This window comes from Plectropomus leopardus, chromosome 19, assembly GCF_026936395.1.
Source record: "Plectropomus leopardus strain MGB_pleo_1.0 chromosome 19, ASM2693639v1, whole genome shotgun sequence".
NCBI classification, from domain to species: Eukaryota; Metazoa; Chordata; class Actinopteri; order Perciformes; family Serranidae; genus Plectropomus; species Plectropomus leopardus.
This window is the reverse complement of record NC_142194.1, coordinates 12,563,125-12,589,559: the sequence shown is the minus strand read 5'-3', so window position 1 is coordinate 12,589,559 and position 26,435 is coordinate 12,563,125. Positions and strand designations below refer to the sequence as shown.

General features: G+C 42.9%; 1 protein-coding gene across 3 annotated transcripts in view; it reads left to right on the top strand.

The window, feature by feature from the left end:
- The window catches only part of LOC121958367 (adenosine kinase-like), a 132,045-nt gene that overhangs the window by 37,236 nt on the left and 68,374 nt on the right, over window positions 1–26,435 (top strand). For all 3 annotated transcript variants that reach the window (XM_042507256.2, XM_042507255.2, XM_042507257.2), the window contains 2 exons: window positions 17,431–17,603; window positions 21,373–21,481. In XM_042507256.2, the coding sequence (XP_042363190.1) occupies window positions 17,431–17,603; window positions 21,373–21,481 (282 nt within the window). The remainder of the gene's footprint in view (window positions 1–17,430; window positions 17,604–21,372; window positions 21,482–26,435) is intronic.

Here is a 26,435-nt window from a genome sequence, read left to right as displayed (position 1 = left end):
AGGAGCATTAAGTAATCTATGTATTGACCTCTATCTGCAAACACAAAGCAAGCAGGCTTTAAATACAGTAGTCAAAGACCCACTTGATTGTTTTAGTGTTTTTCATTGTCCTGTGAAGCAAAGGAAACTGAGGAGCTTCTCCCAGCAGAAAACAAGGTAGTCAAATTCCAGATGGTGGTAAGACAGTGACAGGAACATCTCAGAAAACAAAAAACATGCATTGAATTAAATTAAAAAGTTTAATTGGCGGTGGTAATCCAGAGTTGCAGTTTGATTAATGTTCATTTGTGCAAAAGTCCGACATAATTTCCTGTTGAAATGCATTTATTTGTATTAACTGTTCAAATAATAGACCATGGAAAATCATACATACTGCAACATATTATGTAGTGTGAAATTAGGGCAAAACTTCTGTTGCAGCTGATTGTAGCCTGTAACTAATAACAGTCATAATTTGCATGTTTCTAAACAAAGCTGAAGTGGGAGAAGCACATGTATAATAGTAGTTTTATTCGAGTCTCTTGGTGGTTTTGAAATGGAAAAGTACAAAGGTGGGTCCAAGTCATTGTTTTGCATTTCGACACCACAAGTAATGTGATTTTAATAATGGAGCTATATAATTTACAAAATCATGAATGCTTTTTTTCAAAATGTATATTTATTTGTCAAAACAAGTTTGTTAGAAGTTGTCACATTGCCATCTGAATTTTTTGATGATTTTGCATCCCACAAGATGAAAAAAATTGAATGGAGTGAGCTAAACAGCATGAAAACTTTATCATATTAGATAAAATAGTTTTTAATAAAGTTTTTCTTTGGAGTAATAATTTGCAGTTGAATAAAGGAAATATTTTCACAATATATGTAATCACAATACTCAACATGTTGCATCGTGACTTAAATATCGTGATAGTGTTGTGTCATGGGGCCTCTGGTGATTTTGATCCCTGATATGTGGAAGGTGCTAATACTGTATATTTAATGTCTCACAAAAATACAAAAAAGATCATTTTTTAAATATATAAAAATATGTTTATTAAGTGTGAATCTTTTCATCTGTGCATACATTAGAACATTGTGTACCAACAGTGGAGGTGTTTGCATGTCCTTTTTTTGTTTTTACTTGTTTTGTTTCGCCTCACACAGGTCCTCTTTTGCACTTGTATCTACTCAGATGGTTTTTATTGACCAGTATTATCTGAGGTCCATCACTGTGTTTTGAAGCAGGCGGACAGGAAGCGACAGGACTGGCTATTGAGCATCTTCGAGACCCCTGACTTATAGATTTCCTCTGACTCCCTGGGGTGTGGGGTAATTGCTGAGTTTCAGAAATTGATTTATGGAAAGTAAATGTATCATCAAGACTAGAGCTGGGGATGAGGATGGGGGTTGGAGAGCAGATTGACGGTGAGCAGACAGAAGAAGATACAGGGCTGCTGGGGGAACATTACATACAGTAGCATGTATTTGTGGTAAATGGGTCTGGAGTAAATACCCAGAGTACACCTGCAGAGCAGACAGCAGGTTATTATAGATGGACCTGAGCAGGTGCTGTGGAGTCGAGGAAGATGTACGACTGCAGTCAGTCTGTTGAGCTAATTTCTTCTGAAAGGTTTTTTGCTGCTTTTGTCTCCTTGATTTTAAACAGAACAGTATCATGCTGCTTAACTACACCAAAATCAGTCATTAGCCATTTAAGATAACATAAAATTACTCCCTTTAAGAATTAAGGTTAAATATTTGTTCCATGAGTTTGAGCATGCCTTTATTACCTTGTCAAGTGGCTGTATAGAAGTGTGTAGAAAAAGTAAAGGCAAATAGCTATAATCAAGGCTTATTCATCAAAATGACTTTATGAGTGGAGTCACCATTATTAGATTTGTTCTATAAGTTACATCTCATTTGTATTTATGAGCTCTACAGCGACCTGACCCTGACCTCAGACAAATAATTATAGTTTTTCTTGGCCCGATGTTTTCTGTACAGAACGATCTGATCAGTCTGTCATGTCTACATTGGCAGCAACCCATTTGGCAACTCACCAAAGAGAAACATATTATTACAAAGTGGGTGTAACTTCCTTATGCCAATCACAAAGTGCTGGTTTGGCATTTCTGAATTCCTGTGGCTGGCAGCTGTTAGCGATTTCTCTGACAACCTTTTAAGGGAGCCTGCTGGGGCTTTCCCATCATTAACAATTATGAAAAAAAAATCTCCTTGCATGCACGCTCACATACAGTGACTTTACACTGGGAGACAGGCAAGATAGAAGCCACTGTACATTGCGATACAAGACAAGATGCAAGCCTGCTCTGTGAACTCATTAATTGTTGTTGGCACCGTGTACTGTTAAATGAGGCTGACAAAATGTTTGAAAAACGAACCCAACAGCACAAACTACACCATAAAGCTGAATTAACACCTCTCTGAAATCGTGTTAACAATTAAAAACCAGAAAACACTCACTCTCCCAGGAATGCATTGTTCTCTGACTCCTGAAATATTATTATTATTAAATATGAGTTTAATATAATACATATTTATTAATGTGTATATTTTACCTGCTTCTGAATCAGCATCAATGTAGATTATGAGAAAACGGCTATAATTTTCTGTCTTGAATTATGAAAGGATAAATCTGGTGATGTTCTAAAATGCTTCTATCTTATTAAAAAGTATTGCCCGTGTATTCAAAATCTGGTATGTGCCTGACCTCCATTTCAGTCCAAAAACACATGATATGCAATGATGCACTAGCTGCCATTTATTTAACCAGATAAAAGTCTCACTGAGGTGGGAAAAAAACTCTTTTTGAGAGTGACCAGGTCAAGAGGGCATCATAAACATTTTGACAACAATATGCTAGTTCGTTCTGTGTCAATACCACAATAACACTGTCCTAACGCAGTGAATACTCACTAAAGCACCAAATGTGTATTAATTCGCTGCAGAATATAATCCCTAACAAATTAACTGTTTGCTCCTTTTAAAGTTATGTTTTCTAAAAACTACAGTACCCAGCAGGGATGCTACTTTAGAGATTTTTGGTGACCGATAGTCGACCCTTTTTAACCGATAATAAACCGTTAACCATGTAAGCTCTTCCCGCCCTGCGCACACACAGTTAGGGCTGTGACATACCAAGCGATAGTCCACCAATGTTGGGCCGGCGGCAAGAGTCTGCAGCCCTCGTCACCGCAATGAGCCCCTCACAGTTGGCCCTTGTCGACCCTTGTTGGCTATTTTCCCACCTATTCAGCATGTTAAATCGACAGCGGCGGCAGTGGAGCCCATCGGTGAATGAAACTATGATTAGCCATTCAGTTCAGCACATGACAAGACCAGCACAAGTGAATAACGTAAACAAGCGGCTAAAGTTAAGAGGGGGGAAGATCGAAACAAACTTGTTATATCAGGAAATTTGTTTTCCCTTTAACCGTTGAGCTCTTATCAGAGACGTTTCCTGGTGGGTTTTGTAGTTGTTTGCTGGCACACAGTAAATATGCTTTATTCTTTCAGCATCTGGTTGTGTTCTTAATTTGCAAACTGGCTAACTAGCATTATAGTGGTCTTCAGGGGTTGCCGTAATGACTACAGACGACCACCGTCTGCTGGTATGAAGGGGAATCCCGTTTCACACAGGTGCAGAACATACGTGCTTGTTGGCTGCTACTTTGGTGTGTTCCTGTGCAACTTTTTGGCAGACACAGGGCATCAGAGGGCAACACTAGTTCTTTGATGTCGGCTCGGTATGTCACAGCCTTAACAGGGCTAACCCACACCACTACAATATATTTTAATGGTTTAAATGATAGTATAAGTCGGTCAAAATTCTTATTGTCTATTAATGATTAAACAGTTCATTATTAAAATCCCTAGTACCCAGCTGTAAGGAAGCTATGAGCACATAAAAAAAGAAACTATATACTTTTGAGATTTACAATTTAATTTGGAACCAGAGGGGTTTGGGAGACTTAAGCATTGTTGGTTTTTATCTTTTTATGGAACTATTTAACAATAGCAAAAACATAGAATATTAGCCTCATCCTTTAAGAAATTCATTAATAAGTTCCTGGATATGCACCAAACACTGATTACTTGTTCTGTGACTCATTGCCCAACTTTTCATCACATTTCATTAAAATCTATGAACAAGATTTTGAGATACACTGCTAACTCCCAGAGAAACATGTTGCACCAAACCAGAGATAATTTCAAGTCAAACAAGAGCATGTTTTTGTTGTACTGGATTGGATCACAATGTACAGTGCAGAGCTCTCTGTTTTTTTTCCTGGTTATTAAGCATAAAACTTAAGTTCAACTTCCGTCCTTTAACAATGTTTTCTTGCTCTTCTCAGGCAGCTGTGTGACAATATATTTTCCCCAAGCATGTGTGGCATTAGCTTGTCACATTATTACACTAACACTTAATTCCTGCTGTTTGGAATGAAAGCCACAGCAGTTAGTCTTTAGATGTAATTGATGTTGCAACGATGGATATTTTCTTATACACACAGTTGGTTTATATTTAAGTGTATAATACCGTTGGAACAAGTAGTGCTTGTTAGCCCCCTGCTTATTTCTGCAGAGGTTACAAAGCGAAGTTAAGTTTATTGAACTTGGTATCCGTCTGCACTCATTGGTTTTTATTTCAAGGGTGTGAGAGACACAGCACTTCCCCCTGGCTCTGAGCAGATCCAGTGTGCTGTGTTATTGTAGTGGTGACCTTGGTTCTTCTCTAAAAGCCTTCTGTCGGTGCAGATTCTTACAGGCACACAGCCTTGTAGTGTTGGCTGAAAACTCATTGAATCTGCTTCGCCAACAGGGCAGAAGGGTGCAGGTGCTGCCCTGAAATTGGTTTGCTTTTTGCTTAAAAAGTAAAGTGTGCTTAACCCAGAACGGCTCTCTCTAAACAGTCTCCGTAACCAGAATCGGCTCCTCTCTGCTCCACTTTGGGTTTATGGTTTCACTGGAATTAAAAAGTCTGTTTACACTGTGCGAAACAAATATACAGTATGAATTGGATTCTGATACTAGACTGTATATGTTTGGGTTATGAAGACTGCTCAGATGGTGATATGTGGCCATTCCAGTAATTATTCAGTGTTGGATGGGAGTTTGGTGAATCAGACTTGGCGCAAGATCAGTTTTTAAAGATTATTATGAGACTGTGATTTCAAGGAGAAAATAGACTGAATGAGATCGAATTCAGGGTTTTTTTTTTGGCAGAAGAAGAGGTTTGTTGGCACAGGGAACAATATCTAAATAGAAATCACATTTTTCACTCAAGTTAGATTTAACTGGAGTGCATTGTCCTCCTTTCTGGCTCAGAAACGCTGCAGTCTAGAAATGTGAAAGTTGCAGCCGCAGAGTTTCGGTATATTAACATTATTGGCACGCAAGGTGTTATATCTGGCAAGGAGAATCCATTTTGAGGGGGTTTGGAAATACTGTATATGTAAAGAGCATCTGCCACAGACCTTAGTTTCTTCTCTTAACCTGCAAAGCGTTAAATAGGTCAGTAATATTTCCCCCTTCTTTTTCTGCGGGGTTTGTAAAAGGCACAGGATACAGGACCAAATCATTAGCATGGATGGAATCCAGAGCATTAATGGTAACCAGGCAGAGTCGAATGACATTGTTATTGCAGCCGTTCCCGGGGAAAGTGAGGGGAGCTGAAAATTTATATTTGATTTATAGCAGGGTTTGAATTTATGTTCCAACTCTCAATAGGAAAGTAAGTGATCTTCGCCTGCCTTTTCACAAGAGAGGGCCCCACAGCATCTGGCGCTGGAAACATCTCTGTATCAAACGGAGCTCCTTCTAGTTTCTCTTTGCGCTGCTTTAACCACCAAGAATTTACACCTGTAGGGGATATAGTATTACTATGTTTATTGGACTGGATTCAAGTCTGAGCCTTGAGAAATTATCAGATGAGTGGAATAAGCTGCTCTTTGTGGGAAAAACGTCGAGCAACAGGTTACGAGAAAAGCTTTATTTTTGTTGTGTACGAGCTGATTACCTGCTATTTGCTTCTGCTTCTAGTCATGATTGCAAAGATGGAGCCAAGTCATTATTTACCTTGGTTTATTATGTACTAAATGCTTTAGCTTGAGTGTCTGCTCAGTATTGCAAGCAGTATGGCACTGATATAAAGATCTTTGATTTACTCGGCTCAAGTGCTGTTATTTATTGGGAGTTCTTTTTCCAGCAGCTCGTAGACGGGAGCAGGAATATACAGCTCACTGTCACTACGAGTGTGCTTTTGAATCCTTGAAACATCGTATCTTCACATTATTATCTGCTTGAAGTGATGATACGAATGCCATTCTTTATGGTTTGGTAATAACTGCCTTATTTTTCATAGGGACGCAGAGCATTATTTATCACTGGCAGTGTTCATGGGGATTAATGATGCATAACTCTGTCAGAGTTGTCTGGCATACAGCACCAGCCGAAGGAATCTGGAAGGTTATCAGAGCAATAAATCCCAAGTTTTTCGCCGTTGTTTGTCACGATGCACTGCAGCAGCCAGTAGTTATGACGGTTCCAGCTTGTCCCCCCACCACCCTCCTCCTCTCCTTCTCTCTGTAAGCCGTCAGAAAAATAACACAACTTGTTTAAGCTGCCAGTTGATAAGGTGGAATTTGATCGCACAGCCTCAAAGTTCAAAGCGGGCAACTGTTCTTAAATCTCCTCCTTATTACGTTGACTCTGTCTGCTTCCAGCTGGATGATGGGGTGTAGATAAGGAGCGCGCGGAGCTCGCACACTCCCTCCACCTCTTGATGTTCGTTCTTGGCAATGAGAACACGAGCACAGTCTGTTCAGTCTTGCATTTTAACTGTTTTGTCAATTGCTGTCATCCAATTCTGTTATGTCTATAAACTGAAAATTAAATTAGGTGTGCAGACTGTTACACAAGTTCAATCTATACCCACCCAGCAGCAGTATTTCTTTCATCATGGCTTATTTTCTCTGTTTAATTTATTGAATAAATTGCCTCTTTAACTTGCCAAGCAGGAGGAAGCCATCCATGCATTGTCCATGATCCGGGCAGAGAGGAAGATTCAGTCTATTAGTGCAATGATAGGGCCTTTACTGCAGCGAGCTTACTGATTGAATGGCATCCTTCTCAAGGTCAGGCCCGAGCTAAGAGCTATTTTCTGCTTACCTGTGCAGCCAGCCGGCCACAGAATCTGCACACAAACTGCCTTTACACCAGCGAGCTTAGTAAGCGGAGAAGCTCATCACTGATATTTCCAGCTGGTAACATGAAGAGAAACCTCTTTGCCTGCAGAAAAGGACACAAAGGCATGAGTAATATGATAAGTGGGGATCTTGCTACAGTGCGTAAAGACATTAGGAATGTTGTTTTTCGATCTGCGCCAAGGGCCGAATCATATCCTCCCATTGTGTCCCTGTCAGAGTAAAGCGGCGTGTTAAACGTGAATCAGTTTGCGGCGAACGTGCAGACGGGGGTCAGAGGTCAGACTGGGAGCACAGCTGCTTGGTGTGCTTGTTTCTGGTGAATTTGAAGTGCTGAGCTCAGTTTCCTTGAAAACAGAAGCACCTAGCTGAAATAATGCAACATGATCACCATTGAGAGAATTTGTGGCAGTCGTGATTTAAGCTGCTTATGTTCAGGGGCCTACTTATTTATATATATTTATATGTTTAAATTACTGCTAAACAATACATAAGTGTGTCGGTGACCTGATAATGGATACACTGGGAGATTAGGGTTGATAATGCTTGAGATTAATTCTTTTTTTTTTTTTTTAATGATCTCGATCACCGCTTCACTGATGGTAAATTATGTCAGAAAAATGCAGTCATAACACTCATTAAAGCCCACTTCCTCCCAGCAGCGAATGTTTTGAAGTGAATTTTCCGCACCGCCACATTGAATTTAGCCGGGCTTGACCTGTGCTAAGCCCTCAACTGGGGCTGTCATTTGGCGTATGTTTAAAAAAATCTCTTCGGTAACACGGATCACCCACGCTGTCACCGTATCCAGGGAAGGGGGGCACTGCCACCTTCGCGAGATCAAAGCACCGTGCAAATCCCCCATACTGCATACAAGGGAGTTGTCGGAGAAGGAGGAGGGGGGTGCAGAACTGATTCACCTGTGCAGGGGCCGAGCGCAGCTGCACTCCCACCAGCTGGAGCCCACAGACCACAGACAGGATTAGAGGCTTTAGCTGCAAAGGTCCCTCATCATCTCTCTGCCTGAACCTTGTATGGCCAAACCCCCCCGCAAACACAAACGCCACTTTATGATCACTTAATAACACCCCACCATCCTCACTTCATGCACACACTCTCGGTAAATCAGCTCATGTGCTTTTATAGCCGCCATTGTCTCGGATAAATAGGACAACCCGGCAGTCTGGGACTCCCAGCCCATGAATCTGGTGTGCAGGCATTTTCTTCCCCCCCCCCACCTCCCACCTCACCCTCCAGAAAGGTATCAGTGTACGGCCCGCCATTGTGAAGCTGCTCCCCGGCTTCTGTATCCGAGCTCAGCCCCTCATGCCTGCCAGGTAAACCCGTCTGCCTCTTTGCTGCTGCGATAGGGGAGTTTGGCTCTGACTGACTGAAACAACATCACCTTGTTTATCCTGTAAATAATTCACCCCTCCCGGGCAACAGAAACAAAATCAAGGTTGTGTGTTTAACAAGGGAGGCAGGGAATGAAGAGGAGCCAAAAAGGAAAAAAAAAAAAAAATCAGGTGTTTCCTTTTTAGATAAACTTGCCGCCTGGGGACAGCGACACATCCCTGATTCCTATGCAGTGCGAAGATGCTGCAGTGAGATGTGTTAGCAGGTGTGTGTGTATATGTGTGTGTGTGTTTGTGGGTTTATTTTGTGTGTTCACTGAACTTGCCCTTTGATAGCTCTCTGAAGAGGGTGCAGAGATACTGTCGGGGACATTCTTGTCGTGTTTAACATCAGAACCTATGGAGTGTGTCAGCGCGTCATCGAGTTTGATGCTTATCATCGGGGGCTGTTCCTGGGAGCTGTCACCTCCCCGCCCGCCGCCCCCGTCTGTGACACACGTGCAAGCGCGGACACGGAAGCTGCCTACGTTTGTTTTGGTGTTTTGTGTTGTCTAACACCACTCCCCAGGGGTAGTGCACCAGTGTCTAGTAGAGACAGAGTGTTGATTTCCCTCTCACTTGTAGCTCCCTCTCTTTTTTATTTGTTGGATTTTGAACAGTCCCGTCCCAGGGGTGCACGATAATATCAGCATCGGTATCGGCAGATATTGGTTTTAAAATGAAAGATTGGAATTGGCCAACATACTGATTTCATGTTGATATGACAGACTTAAATCATTATTATTTATTTATTTTAATTTTTTTACAAAGTGAACATGTACAAAAATCAACCCTAAGTTGAAATATTTTTCTTTTTTTTCACAATAAATGAAAATTACACAAATGGTAAAGCATTGTATTTCATTGCCAAGTAAGTTGTTATTAGGGTTGTCAGCATTAACGCGTTAATCGATGCGAGTAAGGCTCATAATGAGTCAATTTTTAAAATTGCGTTAATCACTGCCTGACATTCCTGTCTTTAAGAGGCTTTAACGGACTGACATTTAAAGTTATACTGGTATGAAACTCAAACATGACACTAGAAGACCTGATAAACCCAGTGTTAGGCTAGTTTCTCAGTGAAAGGGTGAAATAATGCTCCAAAGTTAGGCCAAATTTTGGAGATGGAAAAATGGAATGGTCAGGAAGGTCAAGAAAAAAAACCCACTGAGTTGGGAGGTCTTACCTAGATTGCTAGTTAGTCTAGTTAGCTTTCTTACCAAGTAAAGTCCATTTTATAGATTTGGTAGTTTATTCCATGGCAGCAAAATATTTAATACTAGTGACTGGAAGGAAAATAAAACTGTAATGTTACTTGAGGTGAAAGTGAGCTGTCGATTGAGCATAATGTTACCACACCCCCAAAAATCCTGAAAAATGGTTTCAGCACTTTTGAACAAGGTTTTCTAATAGTTATGAATATTAATTTTTACTCTGATTTTTGTGGATGCCTAATGAGATACTCATCTGTAATATCATGAATGCATGTTTACAATATAAAGCCAAGTTTCCAGTGGCTCTAAAAGAAAGTTTCCTCCTTCACCTCTAAGAGGAATCCAGTTTATTGCCAAGTAGCTTTTTGCTTGCTAAGAATTTGCTTTGGTGTTTTGGTGCATAGACAAAAAGCACAAATATAGAATAGAAAAAAAAATAGTAAAGAATACTATTTAAAAATATGTCCATTGTAGCTGTTTAAAGTTCTACTGTCGAGTATCTAATTAAAGCTATCATGTCACCAAAAAAGGGAAGAAATAAAGATAATGAACAGCTACACAGAGAAACAATGAGGCGCTTCCTGTCTCTGCTTCTTCTAGTGAAAACAATCACATGCATCTCGTTGTCACTTCCTCTTACAGTACATGACTCCCAGAGGTGTCATGAACCTTACACGTTACATGTCACCCCTCCCTTTCTCTATCCTCAATAGCTGATTAAAATGCGACACAGTATGCATGGATCACATGCATAGATCACATGCATAATACAAATGACATCTTAAGTGAGAATCAGCCATCATCAAGGTTACTGCTCCTCGATTAATTATGTAATCCTGGTGTGGTCTCAAGCCTATTTGCATAACAGTGGTTGATGGAAACTCAAATTGATTGCATTGCATTTGCACAATATTGTAATGCAAAATAAGTAACTAATGAGGAAATATATCCCTGTTTTCATCTGGTTGCACTGACTTGAATTTATACATTGTTCACTCAGCATGAATGTAGGTCGTGAACACCTTTTAAAGGTTCCATGAAATTGTATCATCACATCCTCAGTATGATTTAATTCACTTGGAATCAGAGTGATGTGGAGGGATATATAGCACAGTGAAGGATCAGCCGATGGGATATCATTTACCAAGCCGATGGTCAGCTGTTGGGGCCATTGGTAAGCATCTGTTACCCTAGTTTTGACGTGTGTGTCCTGTAAGGGTGGCGTTAGTGGTCTTTTTTGCTCAGCTGATTTAGAGACAGCAGAGCCCTGAAATCACCGTGATTGGCAGTTCAGTGCACGAGAAGAGAAACAAAAATAAGACAAGTAAACAAATGACTGAAGTCAAGAGGGCATGAGAACAAAATAAACCTATTATATGAGGTAATGTTATTTTTTTAGCCATTGAGCTCTTCAGAAGAAAGGATTCACAATTGTTTATGATAATGTTTGTCAGCCCATGGTAAAAATCCTTTCTACATCAGGTTGTGTTGTTAACGTGTCACTGGCTAATAAGCGTCTTGAATCTGTCCAGTCGGTGTTTAGCTTTCCCTTTTTAAATTACAGACAACTGCCTGCTTGTATGAATCAGATATCAGAATCATATCACCATAAGAGTATTAGGAGTATATCAGAATCAGAATATACACTTTTGATTCCTGGGGGGCAATTGTTGTTTGTTAATGTTGCTCTGATGTAAAGCACAGAGAAAGGAAAAACAAGTGCAAATACAAACTGTGTAAAAATACCCTGTCTTTGAGAGGCTGTACCGGGCTGAGTTTTAAAGCTGCAGTGATGATATTGGTATCATGTGCGGTGTGTTCAAGTGCAACATTTTGACCACGACACAGGGGACAGGAGGCAATCCAACAGTCAGCCCTCCTTGCTATTGATTCTTTGGTATCAGTTTGTTGTGTCGGGGACCTTTATTCTTGCCTGCTAAAGCAACATGAGGTCATCATTGAAATTTAACTGACGTCTTGGAGCAGCAGTTTTCCAAGAAGTTTAAGTCCTCATCTAATGGGATTTTTAAAGCAGAGAGTCAGTCCTTTGACCACATTACATTTCAAATCTTATCCTGAAGTGGAGCCAAAACAATAGGAAATGAGTCACAGTCAAAATACTTGCAGAATACAGAGTGCATTTGAACATCATTAGAGCATCAGTCAGCTTTTTATTGTCCTGCAGCCAGAGCCTAAAGCTGCAAGACAACTGCGAAACAACCACCACAAAAGGAAACTTGAGTAGTGATACACAAGCCTCCCCACCACGCTGGTGTGTCAGCAAGGGACGAGCCAGGCACTGATCAGAAGACAACGAGGATCTGGATATTTGAAGCTGATATTGGGCCGGATTCCCATCGGGCTACATGCTATGCCTCCCCTTTGAGTGTTGATTGCAGAGAGGAGAATGTGGTTGACTGATCTGAAAGGAAATTACTGGAGAGAGAGCTTATCCATGCCTTTGACTGATAATCAGCTCATTATCGTGTTGATCATTTACAGCTCTCCCTCTCGCCTGCTCTCTATTCTTTTAGCTGTGTCACTGAAGCAGAGCACAGAGACTTTTAATGGCTTGGCAGGGAGCCCGCTGTGGTGAGGCGGGGTTAAAACAAGCATGCTAGCCCTGGCTAGTCTCCACTTTTTACACAGTGCAGGTCCCCACCCCACTTATCAACCCTCCCAGGGAGGAGAAAAAAATTAAAGAAAAACAACAACAGCGACAACAACATATGCAACCCCGACGCGAGCAGTGCCCTAGCACCCCAACATGGCTAACTGTGCATGAAATTGAACTGATTGGAGTTATTGACCAGAAGGCTCCAGCCCCTGAGAGGACAGGGAGTACGATGGGTGGGGAGGGGGGTGGCTTGTGTGTTACCTGATTGAGTGAAAAATCCTCAGCCGGTTGCTTTGATGCCCTGCACTTTACAGGAAAGAGTGATTTAATGGAAGCTGCCAGACCTCATCAATGTCAGCGCTTGTGGTGAGGGCCCTCCGCTCCGCCGTGCTTTATATAAAAGCGCTCGCCATGACAGCTCCTGATGGACAGATGTTTGCTAGTTGTTTTAACTGCACAGTAAAAAGAAACACGGATATCAGCCTCCACCCCTGGCTCTAACAGACAGCAGCGAGAGGAGGCAGTTACAGGCCACCCTGACGTGCAGCACCCTCGCCCTCAGCTATTTTAGGCCTCTATAAATAGCCCTATTGAATTTTTGCCGGGTTGATAAGCCTATAATTAATGTGACCATCATTAGGCACGGACATGTTCTTCTCAAGAGGGCCCCGCTGGTGAGGTGAAGCGAGGAGAATGAAGACTTCTCCTCTGTTCTTGTTTTAAGGATGAACCAAGCGGGTGGAAACTGGAGTGACGGGCCGACCAGATTCCCGGTGATGTGCAGAAGGCGCCACTTTGTTGTCGAACTGCAGGATAACACACAGTGTCATCTATCAACTCCCCACAAAAGCCCACTGTGCAGCGTCTTCAGTAGATCTGAATTGCATTGGAATTGCATCATTAATAGAGCAGAAATGATTCCCAGCAACTCCGGGAGAATACATTGACCCCTGAGGGAGACTCGAAACAAGACAATGTTTTTACAGGAGGAATATCTAACTAGAGGTCCCATTACCACTTCATCAATATACAGCAGCAAGTGAGCGGGGAGACGGAAGAAGGGAGGGGAGGGAAAAAAAACAGAGAAGAAGAGGGAATGTAATAGCTTATAGTGCTAATGGCAGTCTGAGCGCTCGAGTCCCAAACATTCAGCCGCCTCATCTCATCTGGGCTGTGTAATTGCCCTCCTGGAAGCTGCCACGCGAGGCGGCTGCCTCCGTAGTGAAGAGTGGCAGCTGCTGGATGTTGAGGAGCCGGCCTGGGTCAGCTCCCCAAGTGGGGCTCCTTGCAACCATGAGATGTCATAATTAATAGCTATCTGGGGGCCCTGGGGCCAGTGTTGGGTGGGCTGGCAGGCGGGCGGGTGAGATTATTTGGCTAAATGGAAGCCAAACAGAAAGAGACGCTTTCTCCACTTAACATAATGTATACTTATCACTTTGCCTTTAGCGAGTACGCCTTTGCAGCATCTTACCCCCTGCTTTTCAGGGATATTTTTCTCGCTTGTTTGTATTAGGTTTCCCTTCCGTATCTAAACGCACCTAGAGATATGTCGCTGTGGTGTATCATGGGAACTTATTAATCTTTGGGGACTGGCGTTCTCCCTAGTTAAGTAAATATACATGAGCTGCTGTGCAAGATACAAGCTCCCAGCACCTTCAGAAAAATCTGTTACTTCAGCTTCCCTCTTTCTTCCCATCCTCCTCCTCCTCCTCTCTCTCTCTAACATGCCGCCTGGGGGCAAATCTCACTCTGTCTCATCTGCTGCTTAATTTCACTGGAGCGGCCCTCAGTAATGAAGCGCCTTGATGTACATTTGCCAATTTCTGCCTCTGCCACTGCGGTATAATTGGGATGTGACTAAGCATGAATACCCAGCGCAGGGTTGGTTGACCTCTCGGCGACCCCGCGAATAGCGCTTTTGTCATAATGGAGGTATTATCTCACGTAATCTGGGAATGGAGAGGGATTGTCTGCAGGGTGCCAGGGATGGAAATGAATTGATATAACTCCCCGCTCCTGCGCACCACAGAGGATAGGAAAAAAAAACGGCAAGATACATTTTTTTACATGCTCATAATGAAGACATTTTCTTCTTATCTATTGCCGCTTTGTGTTTATTGGAGTAGGAGAGCAGCTTCTGGCAAAAGCAGGGGTGGGTTTTTTAGGAAGGGAGGGAGTTTTGATGTGGTGGCACTAGAAAGGATTTCTCTGTATGTGTGTCTGTATGTGTGTGTGAGTGTGTCAGTCTTTTCCCTGCGTGGGTGCACTGTGTACTCATGCACATGTTAGTGTGTGTGTGTGTCTGTTAATGACCCTGTAAAATGACAAGCTGAGCTGGCAGTGAGAGTACAGCCGACGGTCAGAGAGAGGAAGAGGAGGTGGAGGATGCAGGAGAGTTCAGATGGAGGTGGAGGTGTTGTGAGGTGGGGGGGGGCGGGGGCATGCTTGCGAGGTCGGTGGTTCCACCGTGATTCACCATGCTGTCATCAGAGGGACGGGGGCCCCTGAGTGGCCCTCTCTATTCCCACCTGAGAGGCCTGCAAATGGAGGGGCCGCGCTGTCATTATTTACAGCCCGCAGCTTCTAACCTTGGATTCGGAGCTCATCACGGCGAAGAGAAAATCAGATAGGACTTGACGTGTACCCGAGCCAGTGACCTTGATAAGTGTGAGGTGCCTGCAGCAAGAGGTTAGGGAAGAAGAGCTCGCTTCTGTCGGCTTTTGCTGTGGATTTGCGCGTGCGTGTTCGTACTTGTTTGTGCATTTCAGCCAGGTGGGGAGGGGAAGTGGGGGGTACAGCTGAATGACTGAACCATGACTCAAGTTGACACGTGGAAGACCCGCTCATGGGCCAAGACACAGCCGGCATATGTGGCATTATTATTGATCATTTTGCCGCCGCCAATGCTGAAAAGATGAGTCAAAGAGTTGATTATTAACAGAAAGTCAGCTGGCAATTAGTTTTGATATCACTCATTAGTTATTTTTTAGGTGAAACTGCCAAACAATTGCTATTTGAAACTCATATGAAACTAAACACAGCAAACATGTTTTGCCGTGTTCTACTTCCCAACACCCAACCCTATAACCCTATCAACTGATGCAGGTTACCAACATTAACATCATCTTTTAAGAGGTAGATAAAAGGTCTTCAGGCATTGTCACAAACATTTCATTTGGATTTAACAAGATATTTGATCTTTTTCATTGATATGCTTGATGCCACTTCTTTAATCCGCTTTAACCTTTAGCTTTTTGTTTGCTGTTTAAAAATGTATCTGCGTTCATATATAGATATCTCTGGGTTACTGCGGGTCCTTGAACAGCGTTAAAAGGCATTGAATCAATTAATTTTAAAAGTACAACAGTTGTTCTTGTGTGGTTTTTATTAATCGTTTTTTCCTGACATTGCATTGTAAAATCTCAAAATCATTTAAAATAATTTTCTGAATGCCTCTCGCATTTATGTCACACAGATCAGGATAGTAAAACCAACAACACTTACTGTATACTGTGTGTGTGTGCGGTCGGGATGCTTAGAGCAGAGGATCCACTGTCAGCTAACTAGCTGTCTCTTTACTCTGGACAACATAAGGGACTGCAGATTCAGTGAAAATTGGCTTTTTAGCCAAAATTTCACAGCATGGCTGAAACTGGCACAAAGAAATGCAAACAAAGATAGGTGTATGTATGCAAAAAGTTTTTCAAACTCAGCACGATGGGTATCAAGGCATGAGAGAACACAAAATCCCCAATAAAACGCTGCAATAAACAGCAGGTACTTTCAAATTCTGTTTTTTGTCTCTACAATAGCCATTTAGGCAAAATTGTCCCTAACCGTATTGATGTCAGTTAATTTTTTTTGTCTTTATTTTTTAAATTGTATGTGTGTGTGTGTATGTATGTACCATACAAAGAGTCGCTGGCTTACGAGAACGATGTTTTCTGTTTAATATCACTCTAGATTGAATACTTTTGGATTACAGTCTATTACTTATACAAAACATGTTATTTGAAGAAAACAGTATTAGCTATGGGAAATTATGATGGGGAATTTTTCATCAATAAACAAAGAGAATAATGGATATTGAAAGTAATCATTATCATTTGCAGCCTGATTTTGTTACCAGGTAAAAGCCACGCGCCTCATAGGTCAGCTAAGTTTGTGATTTGGAAGCCCGTGTTTGAAAATACACCTGACCCTTGCTTAAAGTAAAGCATTTTTTCCTGGATATTTTTTTTCCACTATTTGATTATTTATTTATTTTCCCATCTGAACTAGTTACCCAGAGACCAGAGGTGGGGGGGAGCACAAAATAACAGGGGAGAGCATCTCTGGATGGGTGATGAAAATGCATTTTTCTTCCCCCACCAAGATGCTATTTGGTCGTGTGAAATGATTAATTTCACACATATACAGGTCATCCCCAAAAGCAGCAACATCTCATTCACAAGGGGCCCCCGTCAGCAACAAAACAGGAGGCTGCAATAAAATGAGCAAACAGCAGCACGTACTGTACGTCAATAAATCTTTGGAGGTTAAACCTGAGCGCTGTAGAATTTGAGCAGCCCTCACCCTCCCCTCCTCTCTCTCATCAGGTAAAAGTCACTGAGTACATCAGGTCTGTCGAGACCAAAAAAATGGCCGACGAGCAGTCAGGGAGTGTCCTGTGGTAGCAGGTACACACACAGTCTGTGTTTGCATAAGTAGGATGGAGCCTTGAATTATGGGGTTTGTGTAAATAAGGAGATGAGACTGTTTTTAGCACACATGGAAGAGGGAGTGCTTGGATGAGAATAGTGCCTCTATGTGGAGTGGAATTGGTCTTGGGTTGTTTACGACAGCTCGCAGCCCTCATATATCACAAGCAGTATGTTTGCTGTGAAGCTACAGTTTGTATGCCATCTGCCTTCGCTGAACTTGACCCTTCAAACAGACTTATATTTTGTAAACTGAGCTCACTGTAACTGCTGTTTTTATTTTCTCTTTCCTAGTGGATGATCCAGAAACCCCACAAGGTGGCTACTTTCTTCGGGTGCATCGGCACTGACCACTTTGGGGAGATCCTGAAGAAGAAGGCCGAAGAAGCCCACGTCGACGCGCATTACTATGAGCAAAACGAGGAGCCGACCGGTACCTGTGCAGCCTGCATCACCGGGGACAATAGGTTAGCCACCTTTCAGTCACACTTGACCAAAAAATGACCCTCTAGCTTGGATTCAAAATAGTCCTCCTGGTTCATTTTTACATCCTCAGGCAGGCAGTTGACTCCTCGGGGCTGGAAGTCATAACAGGGAATCATAGCTCAGCTCACACATCAAAAGGAAAAAGAACAGCTTGAGTGTGTTTTTCCAGGCCCCCACTCAGTCTCTGCCGCCCCAGTGGGTTGTCATCCATCTATAGGCTGACAGAAGCAATGTGTTAGAGATGGCTGGGCTATCCCGGCTCTCACCTGTCAGCCTTCTCGGCTGTAAAAGGGGCTTTAGCATCTCTGGCGACTCTCATGCTAGCATCATCATCAGCACGTCTGAGACAGCAGAGGTCAAAGCCTGCACATACACACACACACACACAAATATCACTAACAGCGAGGGCTCCAGTTCATGATAGACCAGGTGTGGATCAATAACCTCCTTCTCTAAACACTCCCCTCCTCTGCAGCCCTTCATACGCTGCTACTGGAGTTGTCAGTCAGTCTACGGCTGGACCTCAACCGCCCCAGGAGCCGGCCGCGTTGAATGGTCTTAGTGGGCTTGTTTGATGTGGCTCTGACACCTGAAAAGGTCAGGTGCCGTGCACAGGGAGACGAGCTCTGTAATATTTCTTACAGGTGTTTAACAGACAGCTCAGGAGGCCAGAGGAAAGGTCGCCGGCAGGGCCAGATTGGAGGTGTGATGGCTTTGAAGGATTGGGAGGCAGTGTGTCACAGCCCCCAGGCTTTGATTAGTGCAAGTCCTGAAGAAAAAAAATCTACCTTCCCTACTAAATCTGAGAATTTGAGTGCCAATGCGCGAAGATACTGTATGTATCAAGAAATAGTCTCATTTTATCTGTAATTAAGTCAGTTTATTTAGGAATTACACGTACAAGACTCAGACTTATGCTGGTCAAATCACATTCGGCGATTCAATAAGAATATTCAACAATTCGTTTTTTTCCCCCATATAAAGTTTTTAAGTTTGAATGGGGCTCAGCGGGACATTTAGTGTGACAGCAGCATTCATATAATTTAGTAAACAAGCTAAGGGCACTAACGACACATTGCAAATACAAATCAACATTTTTGGCAACACAAGATATCAAACAGAGGTCAGAGACTACATTGTATTAACTTCACCACTTCTTCACCTCACAGTGAGGCCTCTGCATGTCCGCAGCCGCTTGCACCAAAGAGTAGTGTGACAGTCGAGAGCGCTCACTCCACAGCAAAATCTGGGTACCAAAACATCTCCAGCATTTTACTGCACTGCACACTGACGAGCAACCCCCTCAAAAAAAGACTGCTTAACTTGCCATCTCAGTCGACTGAGGAGTCTCTGACTGATTTCAATTTCAAGGGGCAGCCCTAAAAAAGTTGTTGCCAGCCTATGCAGTCAATTATACAAGACATTGATCTCTTCTCTGTAACTTGTTTTCCCCTGAGTTTAGTCTGTAACGGCCAGGACACATGCCGCATCTTTAACAGCTTGGAAAATGCAAGGTTGTACACTTCAACAACTTTCAAGTGTGTGGTAGCAGGAATTGACTGACTTTGCTAAGCGACCATAACCAGCACTGTATCATATAGGGGTGCAGCAATATGTCAATTCAGTGATCAGGGATCCAATATCATCGATGCATATTGTCATCAATAAGAAACTCCTTTATTTTGAAATTCTCATTGCACATTAAACACCATTTCCTGCCAAACACTCTTCCATCCCAAACATTCGCCAGGCAGCTAATGGCAAGCAGCCAAGGAAAAGACAATGACGATTTTTATTGATATCATCTGATATCGATCACGTGCCCCTGAATTGAATCAAATCGAAACTGTACCATGGCAGACTTTGTGATATCGGCAAATGTTGAATTGTTGTTCAGATAATCTGTATAGTATTTATTGTGATGAAACTTGTGATTTAAAACCCTGGTATCATAGCCTACTTACCAGAAATCCTGAGTTTTGAAAGGTGATCTTCTTCCAGGCTTTGTTTTGTGGAGGTGGACTAAAATGTTAGGTAGCCCTGTACTGAAATTATCAACTTTTTCACCATATTTATCATTGACCGATTGTTAGGGGAGAAAAGACACACATAAATGCCACTATAGCGAGGGCTCAATTCATGTTTATTGACATTTTTCTCTTATCACTACAGCGGTATAGATGGATGACGCACGCTGATGACATTTTGTTCTTATATATTGGCGTCAATAGACGTATGTTCTAGCCTGCAATTCAATTGGTGTCTTTGTACAGTCTACATATATCAGATTTGATGTCCTGCCCAAGTTTATTAGATCCATGTTGCAAAGTGCAATGTTATAAGACTAAAGTGATGGAACCTCACATTTTTTAGGGGTTGTGACACTAAATAAAGTATCCACTCATTTACAGGAGTCTCTTTCACACAGCAAGTCTTTGGGGGAAAGTCTTTTTGCAGCCTATGGCAACATGTGACAGACTCAGAAGTTGTAATTTCACGTTTGACCACTATGTCAAATTGGTCTGAAAGCCCGGCACTGTTTCTGGAGTTTTATTAAAAATAGTTTAGTTTCCATAACTTTGATTTTATTATCAGTTTTAAAATCTTGGTTAGAGAATAGACCCAGCCTGAGAAGACAAGTTGAAACAAAGTTCTTTTTTTTTTCAATAATTACAAGGAAGTCTCATAATGAAAAATGATGCTTTTTCTTTGAGTTTTGTAGATAAGAGTGATTACAGTATCTTTATGTAGAAAACTAGCGATTGTTAAAATTAGCAAACTGGTATTTAAAGATGACCAGTTTTGTCAGAAAATAGCAAAACTCTGCAAATATTCCAAATTTGCACATTCTTGGAGAGGCTGATGAACGTTGTGTTCTTTGGTAGCTCATTGTAGTGTTTCAGTTTAACCTTTTGAATATATATCACTCAGTCTAGCTGTTATTTGACAGCTCCCTGTTTTTCTCATGTCTGTTGGACTTCCTCAGTAATGACACTCATTTTGTCTGTCATACTTGTTCCAACCTTTGAGTCCATTACCGCAGCTCAGGTCAAGTGCAATCCTAATCCTGCTGTCATACCGTAGCCGTCGTCATCACACTCTGATCAACTTAGCACTCTGTTACTCCTCTCTGTGATGCTAAAGCCCCATGAGCAGTTTTTTTTTTCTCCCGCCGCGTGAGAGCGGACCCCTTCCTGTAGCGGCACCCACCTGTCATATGGTCGCCTCACAGTTTTCCCCTAAGTAGCGATGATGGTTGCACTCATTTTGATGGCCGCTCATAAACCGACAGCGCACGAGGACTGGCTAATGAGCTATGTTAAGATAATGCCACCTGCTTCACTTCCAGCTCCCAGCGCTCACTACTCAACTCAAGTGTTCATTTAGTAATGCATTTCTGTTGTTTTTCCACCTTTGTTAACAATGGAGCACTTCTCCAAGTGATGTGATAATATGAATAATTTGTAGCTCATTGTTGGCCTTGAAAATCCCTCTGCTTATTTTAATCTCCTATCTTTTTTTGGTGTTTGAGATAACCCCCTTTTTTTTACTTTAAAGAAAGAAAAATAAAGACATCCAGATGACTTTATTTCACCTTGGTTCAGACATTCTAAGAAACCATTATCATCCTTTTATATCGTGAAAGAACAAAGGAAAGTCTAGGGCCCGAGTGTTTTTAGGGATGTTTTTGAGACAAAATTAAGATGGATGATAAGCGAGGCGGAAGATTTATGGGGTCTGTCTCGGCAGGTCCCTTGTTGCTAACCTGGCAGCGGCAAACTGCTACAAAAAGGAAAAACACCTGGACTTGGACAGCAACTGGGAGCTGGTGAAGAAAGCCAAGGTCTATTATATTGCGGTAAGTGAGACCCTCTACATTCAAAATGACTGTTCCCCAACTCTATTGCCAGAAGAGGACAAAATGTTAAGAGGCTTTATTCAGGGAATGCCTCAGCGCGCCTTCAGCATTGTCAATATATCCATTCATCCTTTGTTGAGTGAAATGAGCTATGTTACCTATTGAGACAATACAGCTCCATTCTCCCTATTTTCCCCTCGTCTTTGTGCGCGGAGCTGCAGCACAGTGTGAAATTGTTCTACATGTAATGCATTCATTCATTTCTTTTTTTTTTCTTACGTGAAGACAAGCCAACAGGTGCTGTGAAAGTGTGAAAATTGATTATCCGAGTTCATTCAGCTTTACCCCCTCCTACACAATCTTCCCCCTACAGACAAAACACACACACACACACACACACACACACACACACACACACACACACACACACACAGATTGAGGAGGACAGATGTGAGCTTAGACATTCACACACACTCAAGCTGCACCACTGAGGTAATGTCTTCACTTACAGCTTCTGGGGTAGGATGGCCTGCCATGCTCGTGTTTCACTGTTTGGGATTACATTTAATTCTGGCAGATCAACATTTTCTCTGATCTCGAGTCAAGATGATATCCCTGAAATCGCACCGCATTCCACGTCTTTAAGCAGTTCATTATCGGCATAAATCAGCATTTACAGCCATCAGCACACTCCTTGGCATATTGTCCCAAGTGAAATTCACAATAGTCCCAGAGTTGCCCACAAGCTCTCTAAACATGAGTGTACTGTAGCCCAATAATGATGGAGGTTTCATAATTAGCCGCCCAGTCGCAGAAACAAACAAACAAAAAAAAAAAAAAGCCGTCAGTGCTCGTGCCAGAAAGCAGATCAGTCAGTCCATCCTCCAGAGTTTGTGTGGTCTCATTTTTAGCCTCTGCTTCGCATTAGCAAACACGGCACATCCTCTGCAAATTGGCAGTTGGGTTTTGCCCACATCCGACAGTCTTGCGCGCAGGGGAAAAGCTTCCGTGGGATTTGAGGGGGGAATAGAAAAGGGCCACAAATGGGTGTTTGTCAGTGCTCGGAATCTCAAAACGTCGTTTCCAGCGTCCCTCCTGGGCCTCTTTGTCAAAACAGGGGGGATCATTCGCTTTATTAGGGTCCCATTCGCACTTCCAAAGTACTTAGCCAGATACACTGCCACAGCTATTCCCACTTAATACTGTGTGGCGTGTCTAGACCGGTGTTCACTAAGGCCTCCTCTCTCCATTAACCTTGTCGAGAGCACTCAGATGTATTTACCCAATTTACAGCCACATTGTACATTTTCTCTCCCTCTCTCACTGTACCAACCTCTGCTGTGTATTAATGTGCTTTGTTGATTTTCATTAAACGACTGCTGGGCGGTATACGCAGTCTTGTACACTCTAATCTGAAAATGTAATTACCGAAAAGCGTGCATGTGTGTACGTTAGCATGTTATTCACCTCGCACGTGCGTCCGTGTTCACCAGAGCATGTGTGTTAAAGAGGTGATTGATGATTCCTGGCAGAGGCTCTCAAGGTGCCTGCTACTATGTGGTGTGATTGGATGAAAACAGAATTATTAGAGGGGCTCTTGCAGCCAGTCTGGCTCATCCAGCAGCAGCGGCGGCGGTGGCGGCGGCGGCAGCAGCAGCAGGGCTGGTGGCAGACGCAGAGCAGGGAGGCAGCACTGCCATTTCTCACAAAGAGAGAGAATGTTGAACTCCTGCCAAATGTTTGGTGGCAGGCTGTTGCTAGGAAATCTGGGTCCTTAGGCAAATCATTGCACAAAGACCAATAACAAAGGCGTGAGGGGGAAGAAGGAATGGCTAAACGCATTTCAGGCAGAGGATATCTCTCTCGTTTTTTTGTGTGTTGAATGCCATCGCTGCTGCAGTGATGTTTACAGTTATTTCTTTCCCCGACGATTGTAAACATCAGAAATGGAGGGTGATGTATTGTGTGAAGGGGAGATGAGTGACTCTAATTGGTGGGGGTGATGTGTGCGTGCTGGCCCAGTTAGCCTCTTCTCCCCCCCTCCTTTCCCTTCACTCCCTCTTTCCTTCCATCCCCATCCCCCTTGGTCCTCTATGGACACCCTCCCTCCTCCTCCTCTCCTTTTGCTGTCTCCTTTGCCTCCCCCCCTCTCCCTCTCTCTTTCTCCAGACACACATACACTTGCTGCTAAACACACACAGCATGCACGCACACATTCTGCAGCATACCACTGGCTTGTTTTTCTTACCACTGAGCACTTTGCCCTGTAATTTGATCTCCACCGCTTGATGCATCCTCCATGATGCCACTTTGAATTAACCTATGGCTCCACAGCTCTCCTTAGCCCGCGCTAATAAAACGGCCTCTCCTAACTTATGCCATTTACATTCAGGGGAAGAAAAAAAAAAGAAGCACTCTGTCCATCTCATGGCCATGCACAGAGCAAGTAAGATGAAGAGGGGGAGACAAACAAGACAATTGACTGTGAAAAGGCCTGTTAATGACTGGGCACAGATGGTCAGAAATAACCCAAGGATAGACGGAGGAGACACTCGCCTCTGCCAACTGGCCTGATACACAAAACTCACCCAATGAGACACAAGCTGCAGTGCTGTTAGGTCGCAAACCTGATCACAGCTGCGGACGCTGTTCGTCTGCGCCCTCAGCTAATGGCGCAATCCCCCCGTTAACGCGCGAGAGGTTAGCCACGCCCGAGGAAAACAGCTAGCCCACCTTTTTTGTTTCTAACAGCGCAGCAACTTGAAGCAGAATGCCTCACACTGTTAACACTGGCACACTGCATATAGCATTAATTGGCAGTTGTATTCTTGCCCTCACTGCAGGGGAAAGCTGAGTTCAGCTTCAGTCACCGTAGCATAATATGCAAGAAAAAGAGGCGAAGGGGAGGGCAAAAAAAAAAAAAAAAGCGCAATACTGGCACCACAAGCAGCACGTCAGCCTGCTTACACTCCAGAGTGGCACACATATATATACACACACATTGTTACTCCGCCCCACCAGCCCCTGCAATTTGCAGCCAAAAAAGCAAAGGGAGAGGTTTTTTTTTTTTTTTTCCACACACACAACTAACTGACATCTCATCAGCTAGCCGAAGGGCTGATTAGCACAGAGGTGACTGCGGCTGTCTCTCTGTCCAACTCGGAGGACCATGCTGTCCTCACGCTGACCTTGAGCTTCCTCTCTATCCCTCTCTGTCCTCTCTCCCTCTCACCACTGCTCTTTATCTCCAAAATTCTTCCCTTCCCTCTGTCTCCATCTTCCTCCCTCCTTCTCCTTTTCTGTCTTTTCTCTCTTTCCTCTCCACTCTGTACTGCACCACTCTGCACTGCCCCTGTCCTTCCACATAGCCAGGGAGGGATCACGAGGCAAAATGCAGGCAGTGGAGAGAAAGAGGGAGGGAGGGAGGGATGGAGGGAGGGAAGAGAAGTGGAGGGGGGAGGAAAAAAAACTGGCAGGCTCCCCCTTTGTCTGCAGGCGATCAGTTACAGTCTTGGTTGCCGATGAAATTTAATCCCCACCGCATTTACATGCCAAGTTTGACTTCTGGCAAGCCTTATTAAATAGATTTGTAAATCATTTCATCTTGATTAGAATCTGTTCTCAAGGGATCAACATTTTTTCGCCTTGCTTGTGTTTTGTTATGTGCACAATCTGTGCCCACTGGTGTTAAAAAATTTTTGAAAGTCAACCCTTGGTGGTGTTATTTTTCCTGCACGAGTCGAGTGTGAGCAGTAGGTTTAGGGGACAAAGAGCGATGGGTGCCAAGTCCCGTCCGTCACCGGCCAAGCCACTGTGTCAGCATGTCTCCCATCTCTGGAGGTCATGTTGGTGGGCGAGCAACTGCTATGATGTGTATTCTCTTTATTAGGCTGACACCACAGTGTCTTTAGCATGGAACAATGTCATTTCAAATTGTGTCTAATCAGATGGCATTTTGTAATTGCCAGCAAGCATCTTATGAATATGAATTCATAATTGTTCAATTACAAGCCGACTGCATCATATTTATTGGCTTTTTTTTTTTTTTCCTCCCGCTGGCCTGGGCCAATTATAGGATTTAAATCTTGAGGCAATCAAGTGATAAGGGTGAGGCGTTTAGTGTTTGCTGTCACTATATAATTCTCTCGAATGTTAAACATGCATCTGGGAGGGCTGTATTTGTCAGAAGGCTGTGCGTGGAGGTGCACCTGCCTAATTGAGTGGTAATGAGCTGTCAGGAGTGCGGGCTTGGTGATTGGCTCTTGGCGGGGCGTCCCGTGCCAGTGGGACGTATGGGCTGGCCCCAGCCCTGCTGGAGGATCAGCCAGCTCCACAGCCCTGCAGGCCTGAGTGGGCGGAGCGTGGTAAATTAGGGTGGAGAGGCCAAACGATGCTGGCTGCGCAGACATCCTGTGGCTTTCACTTTCACGTCTGTGGGATTTATTTATGTTGTTTACAATTTTCCTTACGCCTGATTTATGGTTGTACTTCTTCATTTCAGAGGGAAGATTTAAGATGTTTTGCTGAAGGAAAAGTAGCAATACTGCACTCTAAAAACACTCCGTTCAAAGTAAAAGTCTTACATTTAATTTTCACTTAAGACCGCTACGTCTACATGATCATTACATATATTTCTGGAAAAATTAGACAGTCCTGGGCTATTCTGAAATAACTTTGTGAGTGCAACATACTGCACTTTATTGTAAGAATATGTACCATTTTAGTATAAGAAAGCGTCTGCATTCTGAGTGTGAAATTTATACACTACATATAGCCCTCCAAAATGCCAACAATGGCAGGAAAAAGCAATGACAACAGCAACTACTTTTTTGCTAACAATTAGGGCTGTCATGCTTTAAAAAAAATCTAATTAATTACATGCTTTGTGATTAATTAATCTAAATTAATCGCATATATCAACATTTGCTGTGAGCAACATTTAAAAATACTCAAA